General features: G+C 39.0%; 1 protein-coding gene across 1 annotated transcript; it reads left to right on the plus strand.

Moving 5' to 3' along the window:
* Positions 1-11,903: 11,903 nt before the first annotated feature.
* On the plus strand, positions 11,904-19,806 carry LOC149547994 (ABC transporter B family member 15-like). Its single transcript, XM_089792023.1, has 8 exons — positions 11,904-12,475; positions 12,595-12,649; positions 12,746-12,924; positions 13,721-14,178; positions 14,271-14,811; positions 15,077-15,928; positions 16,622-17,619; positions 19,059-19,806. The coding sequence occupies exons 1-8, from the start codon at positions 12,236-12,238 to the stop codon at positions 19,429-19,431; spliced, it is 3,696 nt and encodes a 1,231-aa protein (XP_089648149.1). The 5' UTR covers positions 11,904-12,235; the 3' UTR covers positions 19,432-19,806.
* The last annotated feature ends 113 nt before the right edge of the window (positions 19,807-19,919 follow it).

Consider the following 19,919-nt stretch of genomic DNA (forward strand, 5'->3'; position numbering starts at 1 on the left):
TGAAAGGTAGTTCACAAATTGAAACCATCATTACTTATCTCCCATAATTTCATTAATTAAACATAACATAAGCACTAATGCATAATGAACTGAAAGATTTTCAAGCAAGGGTCCAAGAGTCACCATAAAACAAGTACATATCTTTCAATTTCTTTCAAAAATAACATTAAGTTTAATCACCATTTAAACCATCCAATTACAATAACAACTTTAAATCTAACAAAGACACACTAGCATGTTCTCCATGATATTATCTCTTGAACGTACTACTAGAGGTTCGAGATGAACATGATAGAGTCACAACACACAACTAGGCAATAGCAAAACACATCCAGAATAGTCATCATGAAACATAATCAAAAAGCCCAAATGGGGAAAATTGTCAATTCCAACAATAAGTATCAAAAATAGCTCATTTCAACAATAAGTCAAATGTGACAACTGTCACAAAGAGAGCAATAGATAAAATTTGATGACTACTCCAAGAGAGGAAAGTACTAAAAACCAATGCTAGCCCAACAACATGAGGAAAGTACCTCCAGCCAAATGAAATAAGGCATCAAACAAATCACATTACAGGTGATGACTGAGTACAGTCACACAAGAGGGATAAATCACCACACAATGCTAAGGAATACATCATCCCAGCAGTGTTAGAGAACACACTCACACACATCAAGTAGTATACCATTAGTAACCTCATGCATATGCAGACAACATTAATTTCCTTAATTATTTTCCATGCAATGCAATATTTAAATATCCATCAAATTAATATAGTTTTACATAAGCTTAGGAAGGAATTAGATTGGGGACTTAAGTCATTAACCCAAGGATATAATGCAAACCTATTTCTTTGCAATGATTCACAATAAACACTCATTTTCAATGAAAGGAACCATTTTATTATTATAATCAACAAAATAAAGAGTCATGAATAAGATTCATTTATTTACTTGCAATTAGGAGAAAACAGGGAAACAATGCACCTAACTCCATAACGAGAAACAAGAAGAGGTACACAAGGCCAACACATGGACACCAATTAGTGGTTCCATCCAAAAGGGTCACACAAGAAACCAACCAACCAAGGCACATCGATTCAGCTTACAAAACCAGGAAGACTCACTTCCTTCTCTACACACTGCTCTAGTTGCCTCTACTGGACAAGCAAGTCCATCACAAGTAGATACCAAAGAAACAAATATCACGAGTTCTTGCCAAGACACTTGCACACAACCAACACAGCAACAACTACATGGGCAACATAAACACAGAGATCCCAATGTTTGAACATGGGCTCTGATACCAGATGTAATGCCCCACCCGGAGATCCTTGGAAACAAGGATGAAATACAAGCCAAAAAAAAATTTATTTTTATTTTTACAGGTATGAATGCACATGACAACATCATACAGGGATCACAAAGATCACAAAGGAAGACTTCACCACAATCTCAGCAACCAACAGATCTTCGAACACCACCACCAATTGACACACACGAACAAAAGCCAACAACCACCACAAACAAGATGAGGGCTCAAGAAATGACCACTCATCAACAAAACACCAAGCTGGGGTAAAATGCAGAATCTTGAAATTTGGCTAAGCTTGAAATCCTGAAGCCCTGAAAATTGGCTAAGTCTGAATTTTTGTAGCCCTAAAATTTCGTAGAATCTTTAACTTATCTTCGAGAGGTCTGAAACCTATCTCAAAAGATTTGTCTCATATATTAAAATATATCTTAAGTATAAGTCAACTTATACTTAAATGATATATTTTAAGCCCCAAGAGACTGACTATAGAAACACACACAACAAAAATCAAAAAGCAACACCGAGGAATTCAAGAACACCTAAGAGGGTACCCCAAACCATCCCTGAAAAGTTCAGATTGGACCAAAAAGTGCCCGCTGCCCACCCACGCAGGTTTCATAAAAACTGTGCAACACTTTATCAGCATTGTGCAATACTTTACCAATGTCGTGCGACATTTCTTCAGAAGGAGGGTGACACAATCAGGGGTTGGACAATACTTCTCCAAAGGGCGTGTGATACTGGAAGTGTATCGTATGATATTTCTTCTGAGGGTGTGCAATACTTTAAAGTATCATACGACATTCCTCAAATGGGCGTGCGACACTATATTCTATCACACCACGCTAACACATGGTCACCCAGGGAAAAAGCAAGAAAATTCTAAGGACAAACAACAAGCTAAAACATAGATAAAAACCTCCACATCGGGGAGTACCGGATCCACATCTCGAGGCAAAAACACTCGACAAACTGAAAGATGGAAAGCTGAAATCTAACCATCTAAATCATACATCGAAGGGAAAGAACAAAAGGAACATCACACAGAACATAAACAACATCGCAATGAACTGAAAAAACAAACTAAGTATGTGGTTCCTCCCAATCATCAATAGCATCATAAGACCATCGTGGGTCCTAGCCATCCACCGCACGTAACATCCCAAGACACCGACCAAATCATCAGTACTGTTGTAATAGGGATGTCACTACTAAAACATACAACAATATAAGCATAAGGAAATCTAGCATGCTAGTAGAAAAGCATAAGATAATCCTACAGTAGATAACATCACCTATAACATGCTAAACATCAATAAGCAATAGATATGCTACTAAAAAAATTCACATCATCTAATCATATGCTAAACATCAATATGGGAATGCGTCAAGTAAACTAACATCATCTAAACATGATATCCAAGCATTCCAATGAAAGCATAAATCACAAGAAAGCATACTTCGAAACTCAAAGTACCAAGTGAAAACATCCAGCAACGGTCGCACTAGGACAAGACTATCTCTGTACACTGGTCCCTAATAGTGGTGAAGGTAGCTACACCTCCCAACCACGTGGAACCTGTAGGTTCACACCCGCCGTGCTGATGGAGATAAAGATCCAACCACAAACACACAAAGTAACATCCATGGCTAACACTCACGCTAGACAGTATGATCACTGCAACCAAGAAGCTAAGACAATGCAAGGAGTACAGGTCCTGGTTAGACACTCAAAAGGCTACTAAGTAGGGGCTGACATCATAGAGAGTCGCTTGGCATCCAAAAGCCCAAGCTAGTATAGGCAGCTACTCTTCTCAATAGAAGGCACACAACCTTGGGCAACAACTCTTCACGACGAGAGGTGCGCAACCCAGGGCAACAACTCTTCACGATGGAAGGTGCACAACCCACACATTTTATTATCTTTTATTTATTACCACCCAATGTTTTTATTTAATTATCACTTATAGAAAATTTCCCCTGCCAACCAGGGAATAGTCACTAGGTTGTAGGATAGAAGCCCCTCCATATGCTACCCTACCCTACCCATGCTTATCCTATGACAAGTGCCCGTGGGCATGCATACTCCCATCCCAACCCCAATGATCATAACTTCCAGCAAATCCACAGAAGATCAGGCCTCACAAGTCACTCAACAAATGTATGCGCACATACTTGTGTGTGGTGCACCACCATCACGAAGATCATAACACAAGGATAGGAATGAGAACACAATGCAAAGAAAACACCCAACTAAAAGCAACATAGGAAGGATGGGTTCTACATGAATCCCAAAGCTAATAAAACCATACATCATAAAATCACTCAACCGGCCTCAATCTGAGAGTATGGATTCTACACGAATCCAAATGATGTAACAAGACCAAAAGTCATGAACTTACTCAATCGGCCTCAATCCAAGAGTATGGATTCTACACAAATCCTAGTGTCCATGAACAAAGCAAAGGTCCAAAAGAAACCATAACAATGGGTATAAAATCACTCAACCGAACACAATGTTGGGAGTACGGATGCAATAGGCATCCTAATGCAACATAAAAGTACAATAGTGGTCTGACTGATATCCAAACGGATCATCAAGGTCCATGACCCACATTGTGCCAAGAAAACTTGAGAAAACAAGGTGGCACACAAAATGAGGTAAAAACCCCAAATTTTAAAAAACTTTGAAATTAAAACCCATTTGACTTTTGGATTCAAAAACTCCAAAAATCCAAAAATAAAAGGAATCAGACACCGTATGCAAGAACGGCCACCATAATGACCCAAAACCCCAAACCCTCATCTCGAAAAATAGGAAAATGTTCATACTCATCCAACCGAGTAGAACTAACATACAAAAACGGAGGGGAACATTAGTTCTCAACCTCCAAACAAATAGCTACCAAAAATAGAAGTAGAAATGGAGCAGAAACAATAAAATAGGAAAGCCCTACCTCACAACCAAAAGGGAAAAATGGGAATCTGAACTAGAAAATAAAATGCCCATAGAAGTGGCTAAAAATTGCGGCAATCCAAGGTTTCCCCCAGCTGGATCCAATGAGCCCAACCTCATGACAATCCCACACCCATAGCTCCCATAATGAACAAAGCAATAAATCCTCATGAAGAGGATTTTGGGTTTTACTCTCCAACTTTCTAATTCAAAAGTGAGAAGTGAGGAATTAAATTCCTTTTTGGATATTTATTCACTTTTTGAGTGAATAATCGATTAGGGCAAATAACCAACCAACCTAGTTAAACCTTGAATCGACCCAAAAGAAAATAGGCTATTCCTATAAATAAGAATTCATCTATGTAAAGCTACCAAAAATTAAAATAAATCAATTAAAAAGTCCGAAAACCCAAAAACACATAAATCTCCTTAATGACTTTCACGACAATGCGAACCTCTAAATGCACAGACACGCTTGCTGGTCTAATCGCATAATACAAATGAGTTTGAATTTAATAATCACCAAAAGGTTTTAATTAAACATTTAATTAAGGATACGTCAACCATATAAGGATGACATTGGTAAAATATGAATGGTTGAATCACTAACTCCATGTGCTACTGCCAGGGATATAAATCTTGCACACTAAATAGCATGATCAAGTGCAATTGCATATAATAACATAGCTGAAGCAATAAATGCATTAAATCACCTAATTTAACCATTTACTTAATTATATTAAAATAATCTATTTACATCACTTGCGTTCGCATAAAGCATAACAACGCAGTAATGAAGTAAAGAACCATAGCATTAAATCCATCACCTAACATAGTTAGAGGTATGTCCAAATACCAAATATCATCATAAAACACACTATCATCTCCAAATGGCATCGTCATGCAATATGATTAACTGAACAACATAGTAGTCTAATATCTATGATACTGAAATCAAAGTATAACATCTGACCCTTGGGTCATCTCAAAAGTAAACATAACATGAGTAACAAATATCTCTCTAATCAGAAATATAACAAGGTAATTTTCTACAACACATAACTAAATAATCCAACATGAATAATCCATTTCTAATTACTTAAGCATTAAATAATGATTGATTACTATGCATTAAAAAGGCATTAAAAACACATAAGCAAACACAGTCATAAACATGACTAATCATTGCTACAGGAATCGAGTCCAATGTAGCATGGTAATAGTACATAGTGCAATCTCTGCACACATCACAAGGTAATCACGGAACAACCTCATGATACCACATTGATCTTCGTAACCATTGGCACAAACCTTAGTGAACCATAAATCACATCATAATCTCATAGATCAGTCAAAAGCATAATTAAAGCAACTAATACAAAAACATAAATCCAAACTTCTCGACAGTGTAGACCACTCAAGGTCACAATCATGATCCATCACAACAAAAGACCAACAAAGTTGCATCCATCAGGATGACTTACATAAGTCAAATGGGAGAGGCACTACATCATCTCCTTGAATCAAGATATTTTCTACCCTTATAGAAATCTCATAAGAATTTGGTAAAGTGTCTCCTCCCATAGATTGCAAAGTAGTAGCAATATCATTGTTAAAGGCTCTGAGGTAATATAAAAATACATTATGAGTGGAAGGCTTTACTGTAGTAGATATTCTATCCCATGTCTTCTGAAATCTATAATTGAAACCTGTCATATATTCATGGGGTGCTCTCTTGATGGTTGTCAACTACTCTAAAAGTGATAGGTGATCACATTTATCCTCAAAATACTTGCAAAGTCTTGCTCCTAACCCATCCCAATTAGTACTAGAGTTATGAGGTAAACCTCTATACCATTGTAATGCTTTTCCTTTTAAGGATGAAGCTAGAATCCTAACAACAACATCATCCTTAGAAATACCATGTATATTACAAACATTTGAAATCTCTTGAATATGTTCTACAGGAGAGATGGATCGTGAGGAGATGATAGAGTGTTCCTTTACATTTATCAAGCATGGGGAATGATGAAAGTGGTTGAAGGAGATCAAAAAGATCAGATCTACCATCAAAGTGTTGCTTCCTTTGTTATTAGCTCACCAAATCAATCGTGTCTTCGATCAAATAGAGTCAACCTTTAGTCCTTGCCATGTGCACCAATCATTCTGCCACCCTGTCAGTATTCAACTTATGTTTCATGTTTGACCACCTATGATCATAGCTTCGCCACCACCTTTCTTCATTAGTAGTTATTACTTGAAAAACCGCGACCAACTATCTATCACTACTTCACAGCTTGCCTTCAACATTTTCCACTAACCACTGTAACATGGTGATAATGTAAAACTATCATTTTGAATCATTGCCACTTGATATCTGACCTAACATTAGATGCCTACAACCCAGTGATGAAATGTTATCCGAACTTCCAACATGTTATTCACATCATTGTGGCATGATCTTTAACTTAACATAAAATGCCCATGACCATGTGAAAATGGACTTAACCGTCATTGCCTGCTCTTTGTCTGAGCCCACTAAGACACATGGCACATCATCATTATCTCACTATATAAATTGAGTATAAAATTTTCCATGATGACGTAGTGACATGCATTGATTTCTTTAGAACCAACGATAAAAAAATATAGCTAGGAACCCTCCTGCATAGTTAGCTCCTTGACCAATCCGAAACTACCACATCACCCAAGTCATCCTAACTGCATGTTATCACTGGTACATAGCTTAACTCTTTAACTCATCACTAACTTCAGCGATTGTGCACACAAGGTGATTCATGGCTTCATCATCTTGACCATGGTTTACATTAAACTCTTTGTGATCGTGTGAATGAAGAAGGGTTGCGACATCACAACTCAAACCTTGGGTCAAGCTCATAACCTTGCAATTGAGAAATAAAGAGAGATCACTACATTGCCACTCATCACTGGATTCAAGCCTTTTAATCGTGAAGTCACACTAACTGCTGAAAAGACTATGTCGCACATTCGCACCTCTCCTAGTGGTTAAGCCATAGACTGCAATGACTAGGTGATGAAACGTAGTTGCATGATCGTGACTTGAGTCTCTAAGGGAATAAAGCATAAAAAGCCAGAGACTTAGGATATAAAAGGAATAAGCCAAAGTTTTAAATATATCCTTATAAAACATTTGAACATTTTAAATATTTGAATAGGTATGACCATTGGCCATGCTTGACAAGAAAACTCAATTTTTAGCGAGAGGGCAAATATGGCTAACAATCCCTTAAGGACAATTACGTGCTATCGATTATGGATCATATATGTTACAAATGGTAGCAATATTAGAGGTGATTTCCATGCCAGATGAATTTTTTGGCTATAATCATATTGAAATAGAAGAAGGCAAGCAACACAAAACTACCTTCACCACTCCACAGGGTACCTTCACGTACAACAAAATATTGTTTGGCCTGATTAATGTGGGCGTCACTTTCCAAAGAGCCATGGATAGAAAAATTAGAGTTCTAAAAGATAAAATAATTGTTATATACTTAGATGATCTCACGATCTTTTCCAAGAGACATATGGATTATTTGAAGGATCTCCTAGTCAGAGCCACTTTCTTAGACAATTGCAAGTCTAAGTCCCAAGTCAAAGCCAACGTTCACCCTATTTTTGTTTGCCCTATTTTACTCTTTCCCCTTAGTCTTGCATAAAGGAAGAATTTCTCCCATGGCTAAGTAAAGGTCCAAGGCTCAAAGAAAACCAAGTGGAAACTGAGTGCCCTAACCAAAGGAGCGGGTTATCACAATTTCATTAAGGGAATCCTAGACATGTGGTAGAATTGTGGGCATTTGAGCATAACGAAATGTAGTTTTACCCTCTTTTCACCAAAATGTGGACACATGGCAAGTTTAACTATGCAAGTTATCCCACCCTAATGGCTTGTTCTTTTTGTGACACCATTTTCTTGACACATGTCATAATGAAAGCCTATCAGTCAGGGCAAGAAAATGTCCAAGGATTTAATGGAAAGGAATTTTGATCTCAATGCTTTTGCTTCCCAATCTTATGTAACCTACCAAAAATGACAAGTGTCTCTCTCTCTCTTGCTCTTTCTTCTCCCTTCTTGAATGTAATTTTGTAACGATTGGAAGATGAAGGGCCTATATGTACTATTTTGAAATCTAACTGAAGGATTGACAAATTTGGTGCAAGTTTTCCCCCTTTAACATTGGTTATAGAGTGAGAATTGATAATTTGTGTTGAATGGAGAATTTGATTTTTTCTTGAAACTGCGAATTGTTAGTCTTAAAAGTTGTTAGGATTAATGGTTCTTGTAATGAGAAGATTACTTTGGTTTCTTGCATTTTCTTTTCCCTTTTTGAAATTGCATTGCATTCTATGTTTGGAAACTTTGGGACAAATGAGCTAGGGAATCATTTAGTTTAACAGTGGTTGGGCTAATGGTTTCGACTAGTCGGAGAGCCACTTGGGTTTAGTTGCATCTCTATCTCATCCATGTTTGCATTTAGAAGTAAATCTGTAATTCATCTAGTAGTCGGTAGATGTATTTAGGCATAGAATTAGAATTAGGTGTTGTGTTGGAAAGAGGTCAAGGTTAATTTCATGGTCATGGGAGTGATTGGGTTGAAATCTCTAAGTCTTGCTTGGTTTTTTTGTGGTTTGGGCCATAACTTTTGAATCAAGTGTTTGCTTGATAAATATTTTGAAGTGTCATAAATGTTTGACATGCTCTATCAAGATATAAATCTCTACACTAATTACAAACATTTTCAAACTATTTTGGAGTCTCAAAAACCATCAAAACTAAATTTCATAAAATTTCTTTGGCAACTTCAAAAATGACAAACTTAAATATGTTCAGATCTAGATACGATCTTATAGTGACGATTTACCAACATTCTTGTTTGGACTATTCCAACCTTTGGAAATTTTTTAGGGAAAATTCATCCTCATGTGTAAACTTAAGTTGTATTGGTAATTGTATATAACTGCAAGGTTAAGGTGGATTTTAATGTGCACGTTTCCTAACAATATATTAGTTGTCATATAGAATAAATAATAAATAAGATAATCATAGGCTAAGTACTAATAATCTTGTGCACAATATAAGATTAAAGGCATTGGAAATTTGAGGCTTCCCTAAAAGATATAAGATTAATGGGCCAAGACTATTAATGTACAAATACTATGATACAGAGTTGAGGAATGAAATGAATAATCATACTAATAATTAAAATTAGTACAAACAAATGCATCTTTATATTCTTTAGGATGTTAGACTTAATCACAATCCTATTTGTGAAATGTCAATAGATATTATTTCCCCAAGTGCACTTGCATTTTGAGAATAGTGTGTGTTGATAAATTCCATTGGGAGAGTATTATGATTAGAGGGAAGAGTGATTGGCTACTTTAGTAATAGTCAAACCCCTAAAATCAATTCAACAATATCAAAACAAGAAAAAAACTATACTTTGATGTCCTCATGCAATTGAGTAGAATGCATTAAGAAATTAAGATATGTGTACTTGTGTACATATGAAAATGTATTTGATAATAATAGATTAAAAAAAGTGCCTTGGGATGATGTGCTAAAGTGCATGGCCCTAGACACTTGAGTTATTGACAAATAATGATCATGTCTTAAGATCATAACTATAAAATAGAAAACATATTGTTCCTCTTTCCTTCTATAAGTACTCATTTAAAGAAAACATGACATAAAACATCATGGAAATATTATTTCCATGGGAGGAATACAATTGGATGATATTGACTTCAAATTTTAAAAAAGTGAACACTAGATTATACATGGGGTCTAATTGGAAGAACTAAGTTGTGCCTATAATCTAATTCATAATACTAAATTATGGATACAAAAAATGTGAGGCCCATGACATTCAAATAGTAATATATAACCATTAAAAGAAAGTAGTGAGGTATGAAATGATTTTGAATATTAGTCAAATTTTTCTCTCTGTGATGATTTACATAAATAGGTGGATACTTTCCTACTTTTGTATTGTATATAGTCAAGTTTCTTTTAAATGATTCTGCGATGAAATAAGTAAGCTAATTCAATAGGTCATTAAGAAATGACTTCTTTTGTCAAGCATTTAAATGGATGATATTGGTTTGAAGAGTTGCCTTTCTTAAGTGGTTGGAACCTATCTTATGAATTAGTTAAGATAGAGTGATGTTTATCAACATGGACTAAAGTTCTATTGTGTAAGTAACTTATCAAGAAACATGCTAGTTAAGTAGAGATAAAGATTAACTTATCTTTCCAAGCTATCTAAATAGAACATTCTTGTTCCCCTTTTGTTTCGTAAACATTTTTTTCAATGGAACAAATTCAGCTTGATAATATTGACTTTGAATTTTGATTTAAAAAACTAGATTATATCTATAATCTAATTGGAAGAGCTAATACACTACATACAAATAAAGTAGAATATAACACCATTAAGAGAAAGTGGTGAAGTATGAAATAATTTTAATGTGCATTAACCAATAAGATTTGTCTCCAAGCGTAAGCATTAGTCCTCTTTTGGTTAAAATCAATCATGTGTAAGGGTAAGTATTATAAGAACATGGGAGTCACTAGGCACTCCTTATCGTAATAAGGTGAGGCAAGGATACAGCCCAATGGCAAAGTGAGGATCTATTAATCATCATCATGGTGAGAATATAACAATATATCCTCCACTAGACACAAGGATGGATTTGCAAACTATTCGTTTTTGGCATTCACTTGTCACCTAAACCTGTAAAGATTATCAGAGATCCCAACTCAAATTTTGCTATTATTTGGATGTGTACGACATTTTAGTGCCTAATGCCACCATTAATAAAAAATCGCTTCTTATTATGCATTCTTTGAAGTGGACACTCGGGGATTTTCAAGTGGATTACAAAGAAGCCCGTCGTGGCAACATAGCGTTTCCCATTAAGGTTACTTCATGAGTAGAGAATCTGGAAAAACTGATAGCGGATTCCTACTTAACGACGGGTAATCGGGTCTCTAACGGAGCTCGAACTCCTGACCGCAACCTAAAAAAAGGAGGCTGACATGAATTAAAATGAATGAATGGAGATTTAAAGAAGCATGGGACAAATGGGAAGGAAACAGCATGCGCATAAAAGAGTAGGTGTGCAAGGAACACGTGTGGCATCTGGGAATGGAATCATACCGAGGAAATCTCGAGTTTGTAAGTGATACAGTGAAGATTGTTTGTTGTGGGCATGTGAAGAAAGTTTAAAGAAGCTTTAGAGCATTTAGTGTCCTGTACATGTTGGACTGGAAGTGGACAGATTGCATAATGTGAGTCCACGTAAACAATTTCTTATTGCCAGGTTCTTCCGACTTTAGTTATTCACTGCCCACTGTCCAATCGCCCCTGATTCTGCTTTAAAAACTTGACCATCGGAAAACAGGTGATTGAAACTTCTTTGGGAGATCTGGAATAACCACCGTTAAACTTGCGTTGGATTAGAGGCACCCCCGATGGCCGACACAGATAATCTCCGCCAAATGACACGAAACAGAGTTTTGATGCGCGTGCAGAGGACGTCCACATGCTCCCCCTTTTGATTAATTTTCGACCATTTCTGCGTTAATGAGGAGGTCTTAGATACGCTTTCCAACGTAATAAAACGGATTCCCCAAGAATGGAATTCAATTCGCTGCCTGCGATGCCCAATTCCTCTGTGTTTTCACCCACCTGATTGATCAAACAAAACAATCTGCCCGACATTTGGCATTTGTAAAGCAAAGTAGCTTGCTCCGCCTGTGACGCCCGCAATGACGAAATGCCACTTTGCCTCCCTTCTCTCTCCTCTTCCTCCTTCCAAGATTTCAATTTGAAAGGGTGACCCTGGTGGAGAGGTAGACGTAAAGACGGAGAGACCTTCCTCAGGACTGGATTTTGAGGAGTTTTTAGAGAATCCATGGATTCCAATGGCGAAAATCCGAAGAGGGGCAAGGCCTCTTCGACACCGGGCAGTGTCTCTGTATGGAAGCTTCTCACTTATGCTGATTCTCTCGATCTAATGCTCATGGTGTTTGGCACTCTAGGATCCGTTGCAGATGGGGCTTCCACGCCCATTACGATTCTTGTGCTCAGCAATTTCATGAATGTCTTGGATAAAGCCGGTTCCGATGAAAAGTTTCTTCTCAATGTCAATAAGGTAAAAGCTGAGTCGTTCATTTCTCTAAGATCTGGTCAGAAATTTGTGGGCTGGTGGGGGTCAGGATAAATCTGAAAAAACTCGTTTCTGATGTGGGATTTATTGTTCTTGGATGGCAGAATTCGATTTGCTTGCTTTATGTGGCTGCCGGGCTGTGGATTGCGGCCTTTCTGGGTATGGCTGTGAATTTCCCTGTTCAATCTTTTGCCATTCCACAATGCATTTATTGTGTCTCAGATTGACAACATTCAGTCTTTTATTTGTTTTCAGAGGCTTTTTGCTGGACGAGGACTGGTGAAAGGCAAGCATCTCGCCTGCGGAAGAAATTCCTCAAAGCCGTTCTAAGGCAGGATGTGGGATTCTTCGACACTCAAGCCACAAGCACTTCTCAGATAGTCACCAGCATCTCCAATGACACCCTTGTCATACAAGACGTCTTCAGTGAAAAGGTCGAAACTTGTTATACTCTTTTTGCTTAATTGTTGGTTATAGTCCTCGAAAGAAATAATTTTTAACATCTACGAGGCAAAGCAAAAGTAGTCTCTGGATATCCTACCTATTTAATTGGCTTCTCTTCTTGTACAAGCTGATGATGAACCTATCTAACTATCTAACTGTTTTTTTTCCCAAACAAATTGTATTAAGAGACAAATTTGACCTTACTGTTTCTGAATGCATCATATTCAAATAAGTGTTGTTCAGTTTTCTCTTTCTAAAATTGCAAAATGTGCAAACTCTCTTTCCCAGATTTTTTTGGCCTCTAAACTAGTGGGAGTTAGAACTAGTGGGAGCTAGATTCTAAGTCAACATTAAGAATTTTAGTTCTGCAAGAAATGTTGGCCTTTGACTTATTAATTTGGTGCTTTGACTGCTTCTTGCCTCGTGTGGTTTTTTGTGTGTTAGTGTTTATTTCATCGATCGCAATTTTTGAGGTGTTTAATATCTCTGTGATATGAATTGAAACATTCTAATGTTTATGTAAAGTCTCTGATTGATTTCATTATTTTAGATCACCTAACCTCTCTAACATCTCTGAGCGCTCCAATTTGTAAGCGAAGCTTTGAATAACGCACAACCTTTGAGCTCTCTTTGAACGCTCTAAGCTTTATGTGAAGTTTTGGAAAACAACACATTGTTTGAGCTCTGTAACATCTCTGAATATGTTGGAGAGTTAGAAAATTATGGGATGGGAAATGTTGATGCAAAATGAAGAAGTATATCATTAACTTGGGGGTTGCTTTTCAGGTGCCCAATTTCACAGTGAACGTATCGACATTCTTGACGAGCTACGTAGCAGCCTTCTTTCTGATATGGAAGCTTGCGTTGGTGGGGTTTCCTTTCATCGTGCTGCTGATAATCCCGGGAATGATGTATGGACGAACACTGACAGAACTGACGAGGAAGATGCACGCAAAGTACAAAGTGGCGGGTAATGTTGCGGAGCAGGCGGTGTCGTCCATCAGAACGGTGTACTCCTTGGGTGGGGAGGAGAAAAGCATGGCCAAATTCTCGGCAGCGCTTGAAGGGACGGTGAAACTGGGGCTGAAGCAGGGGCTGGCGAAGGGCATGGCGGTAGGAAGCAATGGCCTCTCTTTTGCAATCTGGGCATTCCTCGCTTGGTATGGAAGCCTCCTCATCATGTACCACGGAGTTTCCGGCGGGGCCGTCTTCGCCACCGGCGCTTGTACCATTCTCGGGGGCTTGTAAGCTCTTTCATGAACAAACTTTCCCCGTTTGTTTATGCTTCTCAGTTTTTGAAGGGAAGAATATCTATCTGAAAGTTGCAATCTTGCAGGGCCCTGGGGACGGCGCTGCCAAACATAAGGTACTTCTCGGAGGCGTGCATGGCAGGATACCGGATCCTGGAGATAATGGAGAGAGTGCCCGCCATTGATTCCGAGGACACCAGAGGCCAAACTCTTGATTTCGTGGCGGGCGGAGTTGAATTCAGGAACGTGGAGTTCGCGTACCCGTCGAGAGCGGAGACGAAGATATTCCACGACATGAATCTCACCGTCTCGGCGAATCAGACGGTCGCTTTGGTGGGCGGCAGCGGCTGTGGAAAGTCGACCGCCATCGCTTTGCTGCAGAGATTCTACGACCCAGCGGTTGGTCAAATTCTGCTGGATGGAGTCGACATCAGGACTCTCAACTTGAAATGGCTGCGCGCCCAAATGGGGCTTGTCAGCCAGGAGCCTGCGCTATTCGCTACGTCAATCAAGGAGAATATTTTATTCGGGAACGAGGAGGCCACCATGGATCAAGTCATGGCCGCCGCAAAGGCTGCCCACGCTCACGATTTCATCACCCAACTGCCCAAAGCCTATGACACCCATGTCAGTCCACTTTCTCCGTGACTTTCCTATAATCAACATAGGATCTCTTATCTTGTGCTAATCATATTTTCTAAATTTGATTGTGTAATTTTTTTAAGTATCAATGTTTGGAATCACAGTACATTATCTATCATGCAGACTCGAGAGAATATGCAATTTTTTCTCCATGATAGATCATAGAGTGTGATTGGAAAAGTATTGATATCCAGAAATATAATTAAGTCTCATCCGAAATGTTGATGCTAAAAGTGTGAGTTTTGTACAGGTTGGAGAACGGGGAGTGCAGATGTCAGGTGGGCAGAAGCAGAGGATAGCAATTGCGAGGGCCGTGCTGAAGAATCCTCGCATTCTGCTGCTAGACGAGGCAACCAGCGCCTTAGACGCCCAGTCAGAGAAAATGGTACAGGATGCTCTGGAGCAGGCTTCATGTGGGCGAACCACCATTATAATTGCCCATCGTCTCTCCACCATCCGCAACGCAGACTTCATTGCAGTGCTTCAGGGAGGTCGCGTGGTCGAGTCCGGCACGCACCAAGATCTTATTGAACGACCCGGCGGAGCCTACGCTGCACTCGTTCATTTGCAGTTGCAGACGCGCACAGCAACGGATTCGTCGAAAGCCCCTCATGTCGATGCCCATACATCGACGGCGTCGAAAAGTGACGGAATGCCGGCGAGTGGGACGATTTTTTCTGCCGCGCAGACTGCCATTAATCCCCCTGAAACTCCTCCTTCGTTCCGCCGTCTTTTGCTCTTGAACGCCCCCGAGTGGAGGCGAGCTCTGTTTGGGACGGTCTGTGCTGTTGGATTCGGAGCAGTTCAGCCCGTGTACTGCTTCGTTCTTGCAAATATGGTCTCTGTCTTCTTTCTCCGCGACCACGACGATATTAAATCCAAGACCAGATTTTATACTCTTGTGTTCGTTGGCTTGGCTGCTTTCTCCTTCCTGGTTAATGTGATTCAGCATTACAACTTCGCGGCCATGGGAGAATGCCTCACTAAAAGAGTCCGGGAGCGTATGTTCCACAAAATCCTCTCTTTCGAGGTCGCCTGGTTCGACCAACAGGAAAATTCAACCGGGGCAATCTGTTCCCACATCGCGACGGAAGCCAACGTGGTAAGCAAGCAAGCTTCTGATTCGAGCTTTTAATTCATGTTGGTTTAAAATGTGTATATTTAAAAATCATTGTTTTCATAAGTTTATGGTAGTCTAATAAGCAAGTTTCTGGTTTAAACTGTGCAACTTCTTTAGTGGGTGTTAAGTATTTGGTTGAAACTGCGTATCTTTCCTAGTCAATGTTCCTACAAACAAGCTTCTGGTTATCAAAATTATGTATGGTCCTCAATCTTCAACGAAAATCGATGAAATAAGGAAGCTTCTAATTTAAATTGTGTATGTTCTTTAATCAGTTATTCCAATAAACTTTTAGTTCAAACCATTTATGCTTGCCATACGATAAGCAAGCTTCTGATTTAAATTGTGCGCTCTTTAATAAAATGTTTCGAATAATTTTTTTTAGTAAGCCTTCTTTATAATCTTTTAAATCTATGTTGCCAATAAGTTTCTCATTTAAAACTCTCTATGTTTTTGAAGCAGTAAACTGTATAAACCTTTTTAAATTATATTAAAGATATGATGTCGATTGGAACTGAGTAAGATAAATATTTCTCATTATATTACAGAAAAGCTGTTGGTTTAAACCGTGTAAGATTAATGATAATAGTTTTCTACAATCTTATGTTTCTGGATGAGACTCTATTAAGTTATGAACCATACTGAATAATCCTTCACCATTGAATGTCGGTGCAGGTAAAGTCTCTCGTGGGAGACCGTCTGTCACTGGTCTTTCAGACGCTGTCAGCAGTGACCATCGCATTCACAATGGGAGTGTTCATAGCATGGCGGCTGGCGATCGTGATGATAGCGGTGCAGCCGCTGATAATAACATGCTTCTACACAAGGAAGGTGCTGCTGAAGGCCATGTCAGGCAAGGCGCTGAAAGCACAGGACGAAGGGAGCCAAGTGGCGGCAGAAGCAGTGGCCAACCACCGCACAATCACGGCTTTCTCATCACAGCAGAGAATTCTGGACATGTTCGAACGCACTCAAAAGGGGCCAAGCAAGGAGAGCCCGAGGCAGTCTTGGTTTGCCGGATTAGGGCTCGGAACAAGCCAGTCTCTGGCTCTATGCACATGGGCGCTCGATTTCTGGTACGGGGGGAAGCTCGTAGAACACGGGTACATAACTCCGGGCGCTCTGATAAAGACATTTCTGATCCTGGTGAGCACGGGGCGAGTGATAGCAGACGCGGGGAGCATGACGAGCGACATAGCCAAAGGTTCCAACGCGGTCAAGTCGGTTTTTGCAATCCTTGACAGGAAGAGCCGCATAAGTCCAGACGACAAAGGGGCAATAATCCCGGATCGGATCGAGGGAAATGTGGAGGCGAGGGAGGTGTGCTTCGCGTACCCGTCACGACTGAACACCATGGTTCTCAGAAACTTCAGTCTCACAATCGAAGCGGGGAAATGCGTTGCTCTTGTGGGTCAGAGCGGGTCGGGGAAATCGACGATTATAGGACTGATCGAGAGGTTCTATGACCCCGTCAGCGGCACCATAACCATCGACGGCAAGGATCTGCGGAGCTACAATTTGAGGGCTCTGAGACAGCATATGGCTCTCGTTGGACAGGAGCCCACTCTCTTGGGAGGAACCATCCGAGACAATATTCTCTACGGAAAGGAGAATGCCACCGATGCGGAGATGATCGAAGCTGCCAAGATTGCCAATGCCCACAACTTCATAAGGCATGTTTTTTTCAATCATGTTCCGAGTTGTGATTATAACCACTTGTTTGTAGATTAGATTGGGTAAAGAGTTTTTTAATCTTACAGTTTCTTGGTCAAATCAATAATAAAAGAATTCATACAAACTCGTTTAAATATAATAAAGATAAATTTTTAATTATATTTTAAATTGTGATTATAGCTCTTGTTTCTAGATTAGATTGTGTAAGAGTTTTTAATGTAATCTTTATGAGTTTCTTTGACAAATTAATAAAAAAATAACAATGCTGATAGGAAAAATTATACAATCTAATCTAGAAATATAGACAAACTAACACAATCTAATTTAGGAATAGAGGAAAAGTTACAGGATCTTATCTAGAAACAACTATACCAATTAGAAAAACTCCCAAACAATCTAATTCAGAAATAATAGTGATTATTCATGTGAATGAAAAACAAACTAATGAAGATGTCAATTAGAAAAACACCCAAACAATCTAGTTCAGAGATAACAGTGATTATTCATGTAAATGAAAAACATTAAACTAATGAAGATGCTTTGTATGTTTAATTAGATCACATTCTTTCAAAGTAAAAAACTCAGACACAATCTAATCCTTAAAAAATTCAGAAACATGTCCTATAGAAAAACTCATATACGACTCAATCTAGACACAACAATGTCCATAGAAAAACTCACACAGTCTGACTACTGTAGAAACAATATTACACAATGTAATCTAGAAATGTCAGCATTAGTGGGAAAAACCTCTCCCACACTTCAATTAAGAAACAGTAGCACTCATAGAAAGAGTCTTACACAATCAATTTAGAAATGGGGATGGACATTTTTTCACATTGATCTAGAAACAGCAGTCGCCATAGAAAATCTCTTCAATGATCGAACATCAGTGAAGAAACTCACACACAATCTGATTTAGAAACTGCGGTACCCATAGAAAAACTCGTACACAATCTAATCGAGAAATGACGATAGAAAACCTCTGGAACAATCAGATCTAGAAACATTAGTACCGAACAATCAGATCTAGAAACATTAGTACCGATACAAAAACTCTTCACACAATCTAATCTAAAAGGAGAGTATGGATAGGAAAAAGACTCGTACATTCTAACTCATAAATAGTGATAGAAAACTCTTAAACAACAGTAATTCTTATAGAAAAACTCTTACACTGAATTGCTCTTACACAATCATAATTAAAAAATGAATAGTACAATTTGATCCAGAAACAGTAGTGCACATAGGAAACTCTTACACAATCCAATCCAATTCAGATATAAGAGCATTGATGAAAACAGATCTCTATACAATTCTAGTAGAAAAGCTATTATACAATCGAATTCAGAAACAACAGCAATTGAAGTTTCATATGAGCGCAGATGAGAATGAAAATCCGAACTAACTGAATCTGGGCTGCCCTGTTTGTGTGCAGTTCGTTGAAGGACGGATATGATACGATGAGCGGGGAGAAGGGGGCTCAGCTATCGGGCGGGCAGAAGCAGCGCATAGCCATAGCTCGGGCGGTCATAAGGAGGCCGAGCATTTTGCTGCTGGACGAGGCGACGAGTGCATTGGATAGCGAGTCGGAAGTGATGGTACAGGAAGCCCTAGTAAGGGTGATGGTGGGCAGAACGAGCATTGTTGTGGCCCATCGACTGACCACCATTCAGAATGTACATTCAATTGCTGTCATTGCCGATGGAATCATTGTTGAGCAGGGCAGTCACAAACAGCTCATCAGCAGAGGCGAAAAAAGTTCTTACTTCTCCCTCATTAAACTGCAACAAAAACATCAAAGAAGTTAGTGGGGCAGAGTGGAGCCTGCCCATTAAATTTTTCTCTTCCCCGACATTTTCCAGTCTCCCCTGTTTCTGACCGCTAACCTGCGCGTCGGAGTTCCAGAAAAAGATAAAAGAAGGGTGTTGTTGTAAATAATATCTTTGTCGCCATTTAATGAAAAGGCCAAGAACCGAATCTGTGTACGCTTAAAGCCCATAAATGTGATGTAAGAAAGCGGGAATCGAATCCCGCGGCGGCGTGTGGGCACTATTGAGAATGGGAATGGAGATATTTTCTTCGTTTAAGTTGGACAGCCACTTTGAATTTTATATACTTCTCTTTTGGCGCTTCCTGTAAAAGCCTTCTCAGAATAAATTCAACGACATGAAAATATTCCATCAGTCGAGTAAATCTCCATGCAATGAACTCGGTACTAATGCGCATTTCTTTATTTCGGTCCATTCGTTTCTCCTTTCCCGTACGCCTCCCGCATTGAATTCTTCGAGTACGCACA

Source organism: Cupressus sempervirens, chromosome 7 (assembly GCF_028749045.1).
Source record: "Cupressus sempervirens isolate cs-2001-9-10 chromosome 7, ASM2874904v1, whole genome shotgun sequence".
Classification (NCBI taxonomy): Eukaryota; Viridiplantae; Streptophyta; class Pinopsida; order Cupressales; family Cupressaceae; genus Cupressus; species Cupressus sempervirens.